Source organism: Gorilla gorilla, chromosome 13 (genome assembly GCF_029281585.2).
Source record: "Gorilla gorilla gorilla isolate KB3781 chromosome 13, NHGRI_mGorGor1-v2.1_pri, whole genome shotgun sequence".
Lineage (NCBI taxonomy): Eukaryota > Metazoa > Chordata > Mammalia > Primates > Hominidae > Gorilla > Gorilla gorilla.
In genome coordinates, this window is record NC_073237.2 from 85,810,995 (window position 1) to 85,825,266 (window position 14,272).

Consider the following 14,272-nt stretch of genomic DNA (forward strand, 5'->3'; position numbering starts at 1 on the left):
TGTGTGCATGCACATAGTATGTGTGTGTTGTGTGGTGGACATGATTGTGTTTGTGATGTGTGGGTGTTATGTCGTGTGGTGTGTGTGTTGTGGTACATGTGTCGTGTGGTGTATATTGTGGTGTATCTGTATGTATGTGGTGTATCTGATATATGTGTGGCGTGTGGTGTGTGTGGTGTGTTTGTGGTGTGTGGTGTGTGTGGTATGTAGGTGTGTGTCTGGTTTGTGTGTGTGGTGTGTATGAAGGAGGTATGGTGTGTGTGTGTGATGCTGGCGTGTGGTGTGTGTGGCATGTGGTGTGAGGGGGTGTGGTGCTGGTGTGTGGTATGTCTGCTGTGTGGTCTGTGTAGTGTGTGTGGTATGTGTGTCTGGGATGTGTGTGTGGGGGGTACGGTGCATGGCATGTGTGTGGTATATGTCATGCTCGTGTGGTGTGTGTGTCTGGTGTGTGGTATGTGGCTGGCATAGTCTATGTAGTTTGTGGGGTGTGGTGTGTGTGCGGGGTGTGGTTGTGAGGGGTGTGATGTGTGTGTGGGGTGGGGTGTATGTGTGGGGGTGGTATCTGCGGTGGGGTGTTGCATGTGTGTGGGTGTGTGTGTCTGGGGTGCGGTGTGTCGGGCGTGTGTGTGTGGGATGTGGCATGTGACTGGGATGGTGTGTGTGGGGGGGGTGTTGTGTGTCTGGGATATGGTGTGTATCTGGGGTGGTGTGTGTTGTGTGGGGTATGCTGTGTATCTGGGGTAGGGTGTGTATCTGGGGTGAGGTGTGGTGTCGGGTATGTCGGGGTGTGGTGTGTGTGGTGTGTGTCGGGTGTGTAGGGTGTGGTGTGCGGTGTGTATCGGGTGTGTGATGTGTGTCTGGGGTGTGGTGTGTATCTGGGGTAGGGTGTGTATCTGGGGTGGGGTGTGGTGTGTGTCAGGGGTATGTGTATGTCTGGGGTGTGGGATGTGGGGTGTGTGGTATGTCTGGGGTGTGGGATGTGGGGTGTGTGGTATGTCTGGGGTGTGTAGGGTGTGGTGTGTGGGTGGGGTGCGGTGTGTATCTGGGGTGTGGTGTGTGGGGTGTGTGTGTGTCTGGGGTGTGGTGTGTGTGTAGGATGTGTGTGTCTGGGGTGTGGTGTGTGTGGGGGGTGTGGTGTGTGTTGGGGTGTGTCGGGTGTGGTGTGTGTGGGGGTGTGTGTGTCTGGGGTGTGGTGTGTGGGGTGTGGTGTGGGGGGTGTGGTGTGTGTGTGGGGTGTGGTATCTGGGGTGTGGTGTGTGTGGGGGTGTGTGTGTCTGGGGTGTGGTGTGTGGGGTGTGGTGTGGGGGGTGTGGTGTGTGTGTGGGGTGTGGTATCTGGGGTGTGGTGTGTGTGTTGGGGTGTGTGTGTCTGGGGTGTGGTGTGTGTTGGGGTGTGGTGTGTGTCTGGGGTGTGTGTGTGGTGGGGTATGATGTGTGTGGGATGTGTCTGGGGTGTGATGTGTGGGGGAGTGTGGTGTGTGGGGTGTGGTGTGTGTTGGGGTGTGTGTGTGGTGTGTGTCTGGGGTGTGGTGTGTGTGGGGGTTGTGTGTGGGGTGTGGTGTGTGTGGGGGGTGTGGTGTGTGTGGGGGGTGTGGTGTGTGTCTAGGGTGTGGTGTGGGGGGGTGTGGTGTGTATCTGGGGTGTGGTGTGTGTTGGGGTGTGTGTGTCTGGGGTGTGGTGTGTGTTGGTGTGGTGTGTGTCTGGGGCGTGTGTGTGGGGGGTTGTGATGTGTGTGGATGTGTCTAGGGTGTGGTGTGTGTCTGGGGTGTGGTGTGTGTCGGGGGTGTGTATGTCTGGGGTGTGGTGTGTGTCGGGGGTGTGGTGTGTGTCGGGGGTGTGGTGTCTGAGGTGTGTGTGGGGGGGCGTGATGTGTGTGGTGTGTGGGGTGTGGTGTGTGGGGTGTGGTGTGTCTGGGGTGTGGTGTGTCTGGGGTGTGGTGTGTCTGGGGCGTGGTGTGTGTCTGGGGTGGTGTGTGTCTGGGGTGTGGTGTGTGTCGGGGGTGTGGTGTGGGGTGTGGTGTGTGTGGGGGATGTGGTGTGTGTCTGGGGTGTGGTGTGTGTTGGGGTGTGTGTGGGGTGTGGTGTGTGTGGGGGATGTGTGTGTCTGGGGTGTGGTGTGTGTTGGGGTGTGTGTGGGGTGTGGTGTGTGTCGGGGGAGTGGTGTGTGTCGGGGGCGTGGTGTCTGGGGTGTGTGTGGGGGGGTGTGATGTGGGGTGTGGTGTGTGGTTTGTGTGGGGTGTGTGGGGTGTGGGGTGTGTGGGGTGTGGTTTGTGTGGGGTGTGTGGGGTGTGGTGTGTGTGGGGTGTGGTGTGTGTGGGGTGTGGTGTGTGTGGGGTGTATGTGTGTGGGGTGTGGTGTGTGTGGGGTATGGTGTGTATGGGGTGTGGTGTGTGTCGGGTGTGGTGTGTGGGGTGTGGTGTGTGTTGGGGGTGTGTATGGGGTGTGGTGTGTGTCGGGGGTGTGGTGTCTGAGGTGTGTGTGGGGGGGTGTGGTGTGGTGTGTGTCTGGGATGTGGTGTGTCAGGGGTGTGTGTGTCTGGGGTGTGGTGTGTGTGTCCCTGCCCGTCCTTCACGGCTGGTACCAGGGTGACTGACTATAGTAAATGTGCATTGCTAGCCGCATGACAAAGCTTAGACAGCAGTCCATCCCAGGGCCAGCGCGGTGTAGGATGGCTGTGCAACAGCTCTGAACACTCTCAAGGCCGCTGTCCCTCCTGTGCAGCCACAGTGTACACTGAGGCAGTTGGCCACTCCCAGCTGCTCCAGGCCCTGCCGATGCACTCAGTCCCCCAGGACTCAGGATCATAGGGCTAGCGGCTCCCAGGGCATGGGCCCCAAGGCAGTGCAGTCCTGACCTGCCCACCCCTCTTGTCACTGAGCCCAGGGTACCATGCTTGGGGTGACACCATGTGCTGTCTCACCTGGGCACTGCAAAGGCATAGTTCCCACCATGACACCCCAGGGGTGTCATAACCTCCCTTCTCAGGACCGTCCCATCCTGCCCCAGGGACAAGGCTGGCCTGTGCCAGGGCCATCAGTGGATCTTTCCGTATCATCTTCCACTGATAATTCCACTTCCTAGAGGCGAGAACTGTGGTGAAGAAGGGATGAAATGTGTCTAGGTGGAGAGTGGCACTGGTGGCCAATCTCCCACCCCAGCTCCTGACACGGGCCCACAGGTGTGGCCCTGTCCTTCCCTTGGATGGGCAGTGAGGCCCCTGGGTGCAGGACAAGGGTGGGCCTCCACCCCACCACCATGCCTCAAGCTCTTGCATCCCCAGGACACAGGCCTCTCCGCCCTACTCCGCCCACATGGCCACATCACCTCCACCGCACCCCACGTTGGGCCCTTGTGCCCTGGCAGCCTCTGCACACACCACAGGCTATGTTTTCCTCTGTGCAGACCCACCCCGATCCCCTTTCAGGAAGCGCTTTGGCCTCAGAGGGCCCTCACCTCTCCTGGATGGCCGAGTACCTGGGGCCACTTTCTGAGCACTAGCCAAGTGTTGGGGCAGGTGGGGACATCTCCTGGGTGACACATGGGCCTCCACCAGCTCTGGGGCAGACCCTGTCCCCAAGTGCAACCCTGACCAACTGACCTTCCATCAGTCAGCCCTCTCTGGGGGGTGAGACGCTCCCCAAGACACAGGGTCACCCAGCAGAGCTACAGGCACCAGGACGCAGCATGGGCAACTGAAGATGTCACGAATGTCCTCTAAGTTTCATATTCTAAAGACACTTTGCTAGCCCTTTAATCAGACAGCCCCCAAACCACTGTGACAGCTACCACGAAAACAGCCATTATAGCAAAGAAAAACCCAGCCAAGTTCCAAAGCAGCCCTGCCCTGGGTGGCTGGGGGAGGACACAGGCGGAAGCGGTAGGCCTGTGCCTTGAGTGCACTGTATTGCAATCTCCAGGCCCTGAGCCTCACCTGGAATGGCTCACTCCCGGCCCACAAGGCAGAAAATGGCACTCACTCTCCTCAGGAAAGTCTCTGGGACTTGCAAGTCATACTGTGGCCTCTGCCGCAGGAAGCATCTACAGACCCCAACAGAACCCTGGAGCCTACTCGGGAAATTCACAGCCACAGCCCCTCTGAGTTCACGGCATGCCCATAATGCCCTGGCCTCGGCCCACCCTTGAAAAGGCTGAAGCCACTCTCTCCTAAGCTGGTGCTCCCTGGGGAGGTCTCACAGCCTTTGCAGGCTGTGGCCTCAGTGGAACAAGTGAACAAGAATGTCCCAGATGGGGCCAAATGCCTCTGGAGAGAAAGTAAAGACCACGTGAAAAGGGGGCGGCGGAGGGCTGGGGGCCTCAGTTCTCAATCTGTTCAGTCCATCCTGAGCACTGGCAAAGGACTGCCCTCCTCCCTCAGCTCCCCTACCCTCTACACACTACTCCTGGCCACACTGCTGCAAGCCCACAGCTACATTCCCCATATCCATCTGTGACCGCCAGCTTTCTGTTAGGTCTGGCCATGGAAGTCATTGACAGGAGACAAGAAGTTGGAAGGAAGAAACATTTTTGTGGCTTCAAGTAGGACCTCCAGCAGTGAAGGCAGTGTGGCGGGCAGGGAGAGGCTGCAGATCACATGGCCACAGCCTCGGTGGCACAGCAAGTGAGACTGAGTGTTTGACACTTCACTCTTCCTGCCCATGGCTGGTAATGGAAACCTCACCTTCCCACTTTGTTCCCAGCCCTTCTATCACCTTTGTAACCAATTCCCTGTGTTAAATTCCCTGTGGTTGAAATACCTGGGGTGGTTTCTGTTGCTGTAACAGTGATGTCCCTTCTCCCTGGGCACCCATCTTTCATTCCCTGCTGACCCCAGGGGCTTGTGTGTATGCCTGCCTAGCTACAGGGGGTACACCTGGAGCCTCACATTTAAAAATGTAACAGCAGCCGGGCATGGTGGCTCATGCCTGTAATCCCAGAACTTTGGGAGGCCAAAGCAGGTGGATCCCCTGAGGTCAATAGTTTGAGACCAGCCTGGGCAAGATGGCGAAACCCTGTCTCTACTAAAAATACAAAAATTAGCTGGGCACGGTGAGGCGTGCCTGTAATCCCAGCTACTAGGGGGGCTGATGCAGGAGGATCGCTTGATGCTGGGAGGCGAAGCTTGCAGTGAGCCAAGATCGTGCCACTGCACTCCAGCCTGGGCAACAGAGCAAGACTCTGCCTCAAAAATAAATAAATAAATAAACAAACAACATTGCCTGACCATACAGCCTGCCTGCATCTGCCCACAAAGGAGCCCTGGGTCCACGGCCAGTTCATAGAGACCCACTGCCCGCTTCCCAGCCTCCCCACCAAGGAGGAGCTTCCTGAGTCTGCCTGAAGGACTCCAGTGCTGCGACAGGACACAGTCTCCATGGAGACATGAAGTCCTCTGGGATGCCTGCACCAAGGCAAACTACCTGGCCGAGGAGCACCATTCAGCTGTGAGAGCGGCCACAGGTGGCTCAGCACAGCCTTGGTCCGTAGCACCCAGTGGAGGGCAGGAACCACACAAGCCGGCCTAGCAAAGCTCCGTCTCCACAGTGCTCCATGCTCACCGGCAGCTTCTCCTGTCCAGTGCTGGCTGCCAAGGGACATTCTGGGCTCAGCAGACATGGGCCACCTGGGGCTCTCAGAGCTTGTTTAACAGGAGAGGGCAGCACCTTAAAACTCTCAGGAGCTACTGACAGTGTGTTTAACATGTTTAAAAAGAGAGCAATTGGGTTTGATTTTCCTCTTCATTAACTTCATCCCTCCCACCCCGGGCAGGCTCTAACAGGCCACTTCCTTTCTTTCTGTATCTACTGATCAGTCAGATGACAACACAGGGGCCACCAGGGCTACCACGCACTGCCTGAAGCACAGGATACATCTTTGAAGTGTGGTTCTGGACATCTACTATCTTTCAAGAGCAGATATCCCATCCGAGTATTTTCCAATCCAGGGCAAATGCCTCCAGGGTCCCAGAGGAGTACACTAGACTCTCAATCTTTTCTGTTTTTATAATGATGATGATTATTTTTGAGACAGGGTCTTGTTCTGTGATCTAGGCTGGAGTGCAGTGGCACCATCATACCTTACTATAACCTCAAACTCCTGGGCTCAAACAATCCTCAAGGCACGTGCCACCAAGCCTGGTTAGTTTTTTTCACATTTTTGGGTAGAGATCAGGTCTCGCTATGTTGCTCAAGCTGCTGTGAAACTCCTGGCTTCAAGCGATCCTCCTGCCTTGGCCTCCCAAAGCAGGGGGATTATGCCCGCCAATCTTTTCCGCTTTTAAATACCACGAAACAAGTCATTAAAACAACTCCCATTCTGGAAGCTCTTAATTTTTTAAAATTTCCAAATACCACGTATATCAACCTCCAAATGTTAGCAGAAATAGAAGCACTCTGGCTCTGGAGGCTGAGGCAGGAGGATGGCTTAAGCCCAGGAGGCAGGGGCTGCAGTGAGCTATGATTGTGTCACTGCACTCCAGCCTTGGTGACAGAGGGAGACCCTGTCTCTTGAATTTTTTTTTTTTTTAAGGGAGAAACAATCCTATATACCATAGGTTGGGAAACTGGGGCCTTTGGGGCAAATCTGGCCCACCGTGGATTTTTATAAATAAAGTTTTATTGGCACACAGCCCTGCCCACTCATTGTGTATTGACTATGGCTGGTTTTACAATACAACAGCAGAGCTTAGTGGCTGTGACAGAGCCTGCAGCCCACAAGGCCTAAATATCTAGCCCTTTACAGAAAACATTGGTTGACCCCTGTACACTAGAAGTGGCTTCACACTGTCTACAGTTTCCCTCGGGATGGACCCACAATGAAAGCATGAAATGGCTCAACCCGAGGGACGCAGCCAGGACAGATAAGGAAGGTAAAGGAACATGTGGAGGGATGTGGAGGATGCCCCCGCCCGCCCCCCACCTGTAGGAGGAGAGAGATGGACAGGGCACAGGGGACAGAGAGGGCGCAACTCACCTGTGGCCTGGCAGAAGAGGTAGAAGTTCCCTAGGGCGTGCACGTGCTGTGCCTGGTCACTCAGGAAGGGCGGCAGCAAGGAGACCCTCGAGCTGCTGTCGGGCCCCGCACCCGAGGCCGGCCAGGGGGTCCAGGGAGAGGAAAGCCTCCTGTCCCCCACATGGCCCAGACAGGACAAGGAAGAGGAGCCAGGAGGAGGGAGGGGCTTAGGAGACGAGGCTGTGAGACAGAGAGGACAGAAAAGAGAGGGCACTGAGGAAGAAGTAGTCAGGAGCACGTCACAGGCCAGAGAGGGCAAAACACAGCAGGAAACGGACAGAAAAGAGCGAGCCCAGCTGTCCCGCCTGGGCCATGCAGGGGCGGGAGGCTGCACAGCCTCCGCTAAGGAATGTCTTCCCCAAATCAAGGATAGAAGCTTCTCATTTATTTGGGTACTTTCCAAATGTATACAATTCAAAGTAGAAAAATAAAAACAAGGTAAATCTTATAAAACACAAATGTTTACACCAAAATGGTCAAATCCTATCATGCTGGAAGATGAGACTGTCCACACACGCGCACAAACATCCAGAGTTTATTGCTCTTCACCATGGAAAAAAAGTCTCTTCCCGATGGGTATTTACAAAGCGGGGAGATGGAGTGTGAAATTAACCAGTGTTGAAATCGTACCACCCATTCACATCTTCAGGACAGTGGCAGGAACAGCGCCGTATGCTTCAGGGTGCTGTGGTCACAGCTCGCGGCCCCGGCCACCAAGGCCCAGTTCCCTTCCAGTAGTGGGCAGCTCAGTGAGGCTGGATAGAAAGTCTGGGCAGGCAGTGGGTATGAAATTGAAGCAAGAAGAGAAAGGAGATGTTCAGAGAACCAAAGGCGCCCTTGTGAAGGTTCCATCTGTTTCACAGGAGGTTCTGACCGACAGCTGTGGGCTCCAGATTGTACCGCACTCCCATCTCAGCTCTGGGCCAGCCTGGCTCCACTCAGCTCATCCAGGCTACCTTCCCTTACTCAAAACCCACCTCATGGATGTGGGAAGGTCCTCTTCTTCGAGAGAGTAAAAGTTAAAAAAAAAAGAAAAGTAAAACGAAGTACAGAAAGAAAATCTCTCCAAAAACAATGCTTCCCTCAAGGAATAAAGTTAAAAAAAAAAAAAAAGAAAAAAGGTGAGTGGGCTCCGGGGAGTGTTTATGTCTACATTTCTAAAAGCAGAAAGAATGCATTTAGCAAAAGGAAGTTTATCCCTGAGAATCTTAAGCAACGTAAGCCATATTTTATGCCAAATATATAACAAAATCTGGAAGATATACATCTTCTTCTAAATATTAAAACATCTGCTTCTGTAATTAAAAAAAAAATGACCCATGACATAAACACAATCAAAGCAAAATCCTAAAAAAATAATTAAGTGGAAGAAAAGGTTCGTGCCAATCTGGACAACAGGCGATAAGTTACCAATCTGATAAAATAAAACGTCATTTCCAATCTGGAATTAAATAATCTTTTAGTGGCTGCTACGGGGAGGGGAAGCCAAAGGGATGCTCTTCTCAGCCAACAGAGGTCCAGCCACCTTTCCCCCACTACAGAAAGGGCTCAGGAACTCCGCGCCGCCCGCGGGCCTTCTTCAAGTACTCCGACTGACTTCGGAACACAAGACTGGGATGCAATGCTTGTCATTTTTCCAAAAGGACAAAGAGAAACCAAGTCACAGGCTCAACCCAAGAGAAAATAGACAAGAGGACTGAGGTTGTCTGCACGATGCGGGCTAACCTACGCAGCACTGCACGAGACTCGGATACTGAACAGGAGAAACACAAAACTCTCCACGCCTGGACACGTCGCAGCCGAGGCACCAGCGGGGATGCACAGCCGGCCTCAGTCTCCATCTGCGTCTGAGTCAGCGAACTTCAGCTCACACTTGACGTCAAAGGGCTTGTCCCTGGCGGAAAGGTCGTCGATCCTCTGTGAGTCCTCCCTATCCGTGGGGACTTTGCTGGTGATGGTGTCTTGCTCAGTCTCATAGCCGGTGTCCAGGGCTGGCTTGGGGTGCTCCCCATTCTGCTGGGAGAAGCTCCCTGGCTCTACTAACGTCTCCTTCAGGCTCTGCTCACGGTCACAAAAATCTGACTTGGGCTTCTTCTTCCCAATTAGTAGGGCCGAGCGGAATTTCAAGCACTGTCTGGGCAGGTATCCCTTATAGCAGTTGTAGAAAAAGAGGCAGAGGAAGAGAACAAAGAAGAAGAGGAAGAGGGACATGAGGAGGCGGTTGTCGCTGGACTTAAGATACATGGTTTTCTCCGAGTGGAGCTGGGGGACCGTGTTGATGACGATCTTTGGTTCGCAGGATGTGCCGGTGGGCGCAGGCTTGGGAGGAAGGGTGATGGCCCCGGAGGAGGTGGCCTGCACGGCTGGGGTCGGGGGAGAAGACCCTTGGGTGGATGCCACCAACACTTTGGTGGCAATCCTACTACCTTCTGTCTGAACAATTGACAAGGTGGGGGCCACTACGGGCTTTGGAACCACCTTCACTTCCAGGACGTGCTTGGCGACCACTTGGAAGACCGTCTTGTTCTTAACCCTCTCCTCTGACAGGCACTGGTACACCCCACTGTCTCCTTCTGACAAGTTGAAGATAAGCAAGTTTTTTCTGCCCATAAGACCGTACTTGGGGCTCTCGGCCTTCAACACGCCATTCTGGAACTTCCAAAAGACCCGGGCCAGGTTGGATTTTTGGGAGCATTTCAGTTCCGCTGTGCCACCGTGCTTGAAAAAATGCTGCCGGTAACTTCCTTTACTTTTATCTGGAACATCAAAATAAACGTGCACAGCGTCAACAATCCCCATTTGCTATTTAACAACTTCTTTAAAATACCCACAAGATGACGCAAGAGTTTCACCCACTGGAGCAACATGGAATCTTCCAGAACAACTAAGGAGATAAAGACATGCGTGACCAAAAAGCAAAGATGAGCCCTGGATGACAGCCCATGGGGACAAAGAAATTGGAGGCAGCTCTGAGCAGCAGAAATCCCATTTCTCACCCGTGTCCCAGAAGAAAACGCGTCAGGCTGGGGAAGCTGAGCAGAGGCCAGTTCTGTGCCTAGTGTCAGCTCTTTGAATCAGACACAAGACGCTTCTGCTAATGGCTGCAAGGAAGACTGGCCTTTCAGTGCATCTCAGCACTCTCCTCCTGCCTAAATTTTTCTTTTTTTTCTTTTTTTTGAAACAGGGTCTGGCTCTGTTGCCCAGGCTGGAGTGCAGTGGTGCAATCACAGCTCACTGCAGCTTCAACCCCCCCAGCTCAAGGGATCTTCCCACCTCAGTCTCCAGAGTAGCTGGGACTACAGGTGTCCACCTCCAGGCCTGGCTAATTTTTGTATTTTTTGTAGAGACAGGGTCTCACCACGTTGCCCAGGGTAGTCTCGAACTCCTGAGCTCAAGTGATCCTCTTGCCTCAGACTCCCAAAATGCTGGGATTACAGGCGTGAGCCACTGTGCCCGGCCAGCTTTTGTTTCCTTTTGAGTCTGGGTCTCACTTTGTCACCCCAGGCTGGAGTGCAGTGGCATGATAAGCTCACTGAGCCTTGAACCCCTGGGCACAAGCAATCCTCCTGCCTCAGCCTCCCTAGTAGCTGGGACTACAGGCGTGTACCACCATGCCCAGCTGCCTAAACTTTTCTTAGTCTGATGACAACTGTCTTGTCAGGGTCAGGAAGACACAGAACTGAGGGTCAAGTCTGCCTTTAGCACCCTGGAAGGTGGCTGCTGGGGAAGGGGCATCCTGGCCTGATGCCACCCCTCCCTCTGGGTGTGGCGCTATTTCAGACATCCACAGGCGGGTGAATCCCAGCTGGGAGCCCCAGGGGAAACACCACCCCAGCCCTTCCACTGCCTGAGGATTAATCACTCATGGGCTCCTTTCTCCCCATTTATAACAGGCTTAGGTTTTGTTTAATGAGCCCCAAGCTAAGTAGAAAGAAAACAGGATGGTTTTGGAAGGAGACTGCTTCCCAGTAAACAGATACACTCTAAGTGGCTTCAAGTACTCTTTCAGCAAGAAAAAAAGACAGAGAACACCACGAGTCTGCTACAGAACACTTGACCTCTGTTCCGAGTGGAGAAAGAAAAAACACACACAAATGCCACAGAACTGAAGCACCGTGAAATGGCTACAAGACCTCGCCACTCCCAAAGGAAATGGGACGTCGAGGAGTCACTCACCCGGGCACACAGAAGCATCGCCGCTCATCTCCTGAATCAAACCCCTGCAAAACAACCGGCACGTGTTATTCACCCACACACATGGGGGACATCCCCAGGCAGCGCATCCCGCCCCATACCTGCTGGGGCTCTCGGTCTGGTGCAGAGCCACGCAGGTCGCCGTGGACGGGCTCCAGGCGCAGTAGGGGTCCCGCGCCAGCACACAGTCCTCGCAGGTGCCGTGCTTCCCACAGAAGGCCAGCGGGGCCTGGACCACGCCCGAGTTAGAGCCAGCATAGACGAACCTGCTGCCCTGCGTGTGTGAGACAGAGAAGAACTAGCATCAGGCAAGCAGGCATCCAGGAGCATGGCCTCTGCTTCTGCACCAGCGTGTGGGAAGCAGCCAGAGTGTACCTTCAGGGGACGTTGCAGTAAGGAGAAGAGGTACTCAGAACCAGAGGCAAACAAGGCAGGTCTGTGACCTTCCGGCAGAATCCACGTGCTACGTCAGGGCTCACTGGGCCTTAGGTCCAAATCCCTCTCTCCCCTGTCTGGGCACCCACTGCCCGGGTCCTGCCCTCCAGCAAAGCGCTTCTCTGCACGTGTTTCTCTTAGCCAGTGGGGAGGCTGTTCAGTCCCCACCTGCAGATCTCCTCCCTGCAGCAGAGGATGCATGAGCCTGGCACTCCCGGTCATCTTCCCGGCCTCACTATAGGTGAGAAGGGGCTGCAGCCAGAGGCTGAAGCACACCACCTCGAAGCCCAACCTCGTCCCCCGAGCCAGAATGTGAGCACCTGTGGGCGGGGAGCCTCTCGTGAGGGTCTGGATCCAGCAGGGGCCTAACATAACAGGGATGCCAAACGGACGACATGCAAAGGATGAGCAGATCTTGATACATAACATAAAAAAAGGAACAATGCCTTTTGCTTTTCACTTATCTATATGTAAAAGGGAAGAGCTCACAGACGGGAAGTCAACCTCCGAGCTCCAGAGCAGCCAGACCCACAGCAGAGGGCAGGTGAGACTCTCCCACCTTCTGGGACACTTGGCTCCCAGTGACACCAGCTTCAGGTCCATCCCATCAGCCCACCTGGCAGCAGCAGTGCCCAGCACACAGGCATCCAGGGCTGCTGACTGCTTTTGAACGGAACTCAGCTGGAAGGAGGGTGCCCCACACTGCACCCACCTGAAGCTCGGGGGCGTGCAACAGACCTGGAGGTGGCCCGTGGAGCACGCTCTCTAGCCTCTGCCCAGGGCATCTGCCTCAACAGCCCGGGGACACCTTTTGGTTAACAATACAAGATTCCCAAATTTACACACGACTTAGTGGTTTACAGTCAGATGAAACACGACCTTCATCCTCAGAGGATACGCTCAGAGTCAACTTCAGAGTGTGGTTGGAAGATCACAGGCCCTGATGCCAATACAGGAAGCCCCAGGCCACACATCCAGCTGTGCGGACACAGACCCACGAGAGAAAGGGAAAGCCCCCAAGGATGGAAACTGTGACAATACACAGCAGAGGAAACCTGGCCCGCCTCTGGCCTCACAGCAGCAGCAGCAGCAGCAGCAGCAGCAGCAGCAGCAGCAGCAGCAGCAGCAGCAGCAGCAGCAGCAGCAGCAGCAGCAGAGACCTGGGCAGATGAGGCCATGTGTGAGCCACGTTTGTGGGAAGGATTGAGGATGACATCCCAGATCACAGTTCGGGCATCGCGTGGCTTGTGGAGGTGGCGGAAACATTCTCTGGCAGCAAAGCCAAGCTGGGTAACTTCCAAGGGACAGCTGGTCCTGTTGGGTCCCACGGGGGGCACCTGCGAGGTGGCGTGAACACCATGCAGTGCAGAGCAGGGTGCCCTGGGTGGCCAAGTGGGGCCCGCCTGACTCCTCACCCCAAAGAGAGGCTTGAGGGTAGCTGTGGAGGGTGGGGTGGGCTGTGGGGGGCAAGGCCCATCCCAAGGGGATCCAGACCACCTCCTGCACCCTGCGGGAGACTCAGCCCCAGCTTCCGCTTCTCCTGGATGGGGCTGGGCTGCAGCCCAAATGAAACTAAGCTGTAAAAACTAAATGACGCCACACGGAGACCAAGGGATGACTGTGGAAGGGAAGAGGGGACAGGGAAGGAGGAACTGGTTGTCAGGACAGCCAGCTGTAACTGCTGCAGGCAGGACCCACTGGTCGATGTGGATGTCAGTGGGTGGGAGAACAGGGCATTTCTGTAGCCTCCAAGTCTGTCCCTGCAAATAAGCATGAATGACTGTGGGGGTTTCCCACATGACTCCCCTGGGAGGTGGGGCTCACTCTCCCCCACCCCCAGTGTGGACTACATGCCCCGACACACTCAACATGGAAAAAGACGGCGGTGACTTGGACAGAATGACCAAGGTCATCGCGCTGGTGCGAGTCATACAGATGCCACATCCCCAGAAAGCGCCCTCTTTGGTGCTCCCCCTAAAACCACGACCCAAGATAATCACAAGAATACACCAGACACACCACAAAACACCAGACTACTCCTCTCCAGGAGTGCTGAGGTCAGGGAGGCAGGAACAGAGCAGAAGCCGAGGAGATGCAGTGCCCAGTGCAACCTGAGGTGCTGAGCCAGGAATGTGGTGGGCGGGAGGTAGGAGGGTCCAGGGTCTGGGGTTCAGGTAACGCACTGCACCATGACAGCACCTTGGCTCAGATAAATGCACACTGGCTATGTGAGACATCGGACATGTGGAGCTAGGTGGGGGTGCTCAAGATCCTTCTGTGCAATCATCAAAACTCTTCTGTAAATTTAAAATTATTTCAAGACAAAATTTTTAAAGGCAAAGAAAAAAAACCTGACCAGGCACCTGGCAGCATGAGTGAGGCCCGCTGAGAGCAAGCCTGTCCTGTGTACTCCTGCCCCTGTCTCCGCCTTCCCTGACGCCCCGTCTCCACCTTCCCTGGGCCTGAGGATTGTCACCTTGCAGGCAGCTCTCATGCTCCCATCTCTGTCTCTGCTGCTGTGTGTGCACGTCGGACCCTGAGGGCAGGTTGGAGTGACGGTGGATGTGATCAGAGGCAACTGAGCTGTCCAAGTGCCTTCCTTGCCCTCTGCCACGCTAGCTGTAGCTCAGCATCCCA

At 54.9% G+C, this 14,272-nt stretch overlaps 1 protein-coding gene across 13 annotated transcripts in view; it reads right to left on the reverse strand.

The window, feature by feature from the left end:
• SEMA4D (semaphorin 4D) overlaps positions 1-14,272 on the reverse strand; it is a 137,044-nt gene that overhangs the window by 8,676 nt on the left and 114,096 nt on the right. For 7 of the 13 annotated variants that reach the window (XM_055350827.2, XM_055350822.2, XM_055350823.2 and 4 more), the window contains 3 exons: positions 11,302-11,474; positions 11,183-11,226; positions 7,370-9,762 (listed from right to left, as the gene is read on the reverse strand). In XM_055350827.2, the coding sequence (XP_055206802.2) occupies positions 8,837-9,762; positions 11,183-11,226; positions 11,302-11,474 (1,143 nt within the window). In that variant the 3' untranslated portion in view covers positions 7,370-8,836. Of the gene's footprint in view, positions 1-6,967; positions 7,187-7,369; positions 9,763-11,182; positions 11,227-11,301; positions 11,475-14,272 lie in introns of those variants that run through there. The other 6 variants (XM_055350834.2, XM_063696546.1, XM_031014765.3 and 3 more) reach the window with 1 other exon arrangement.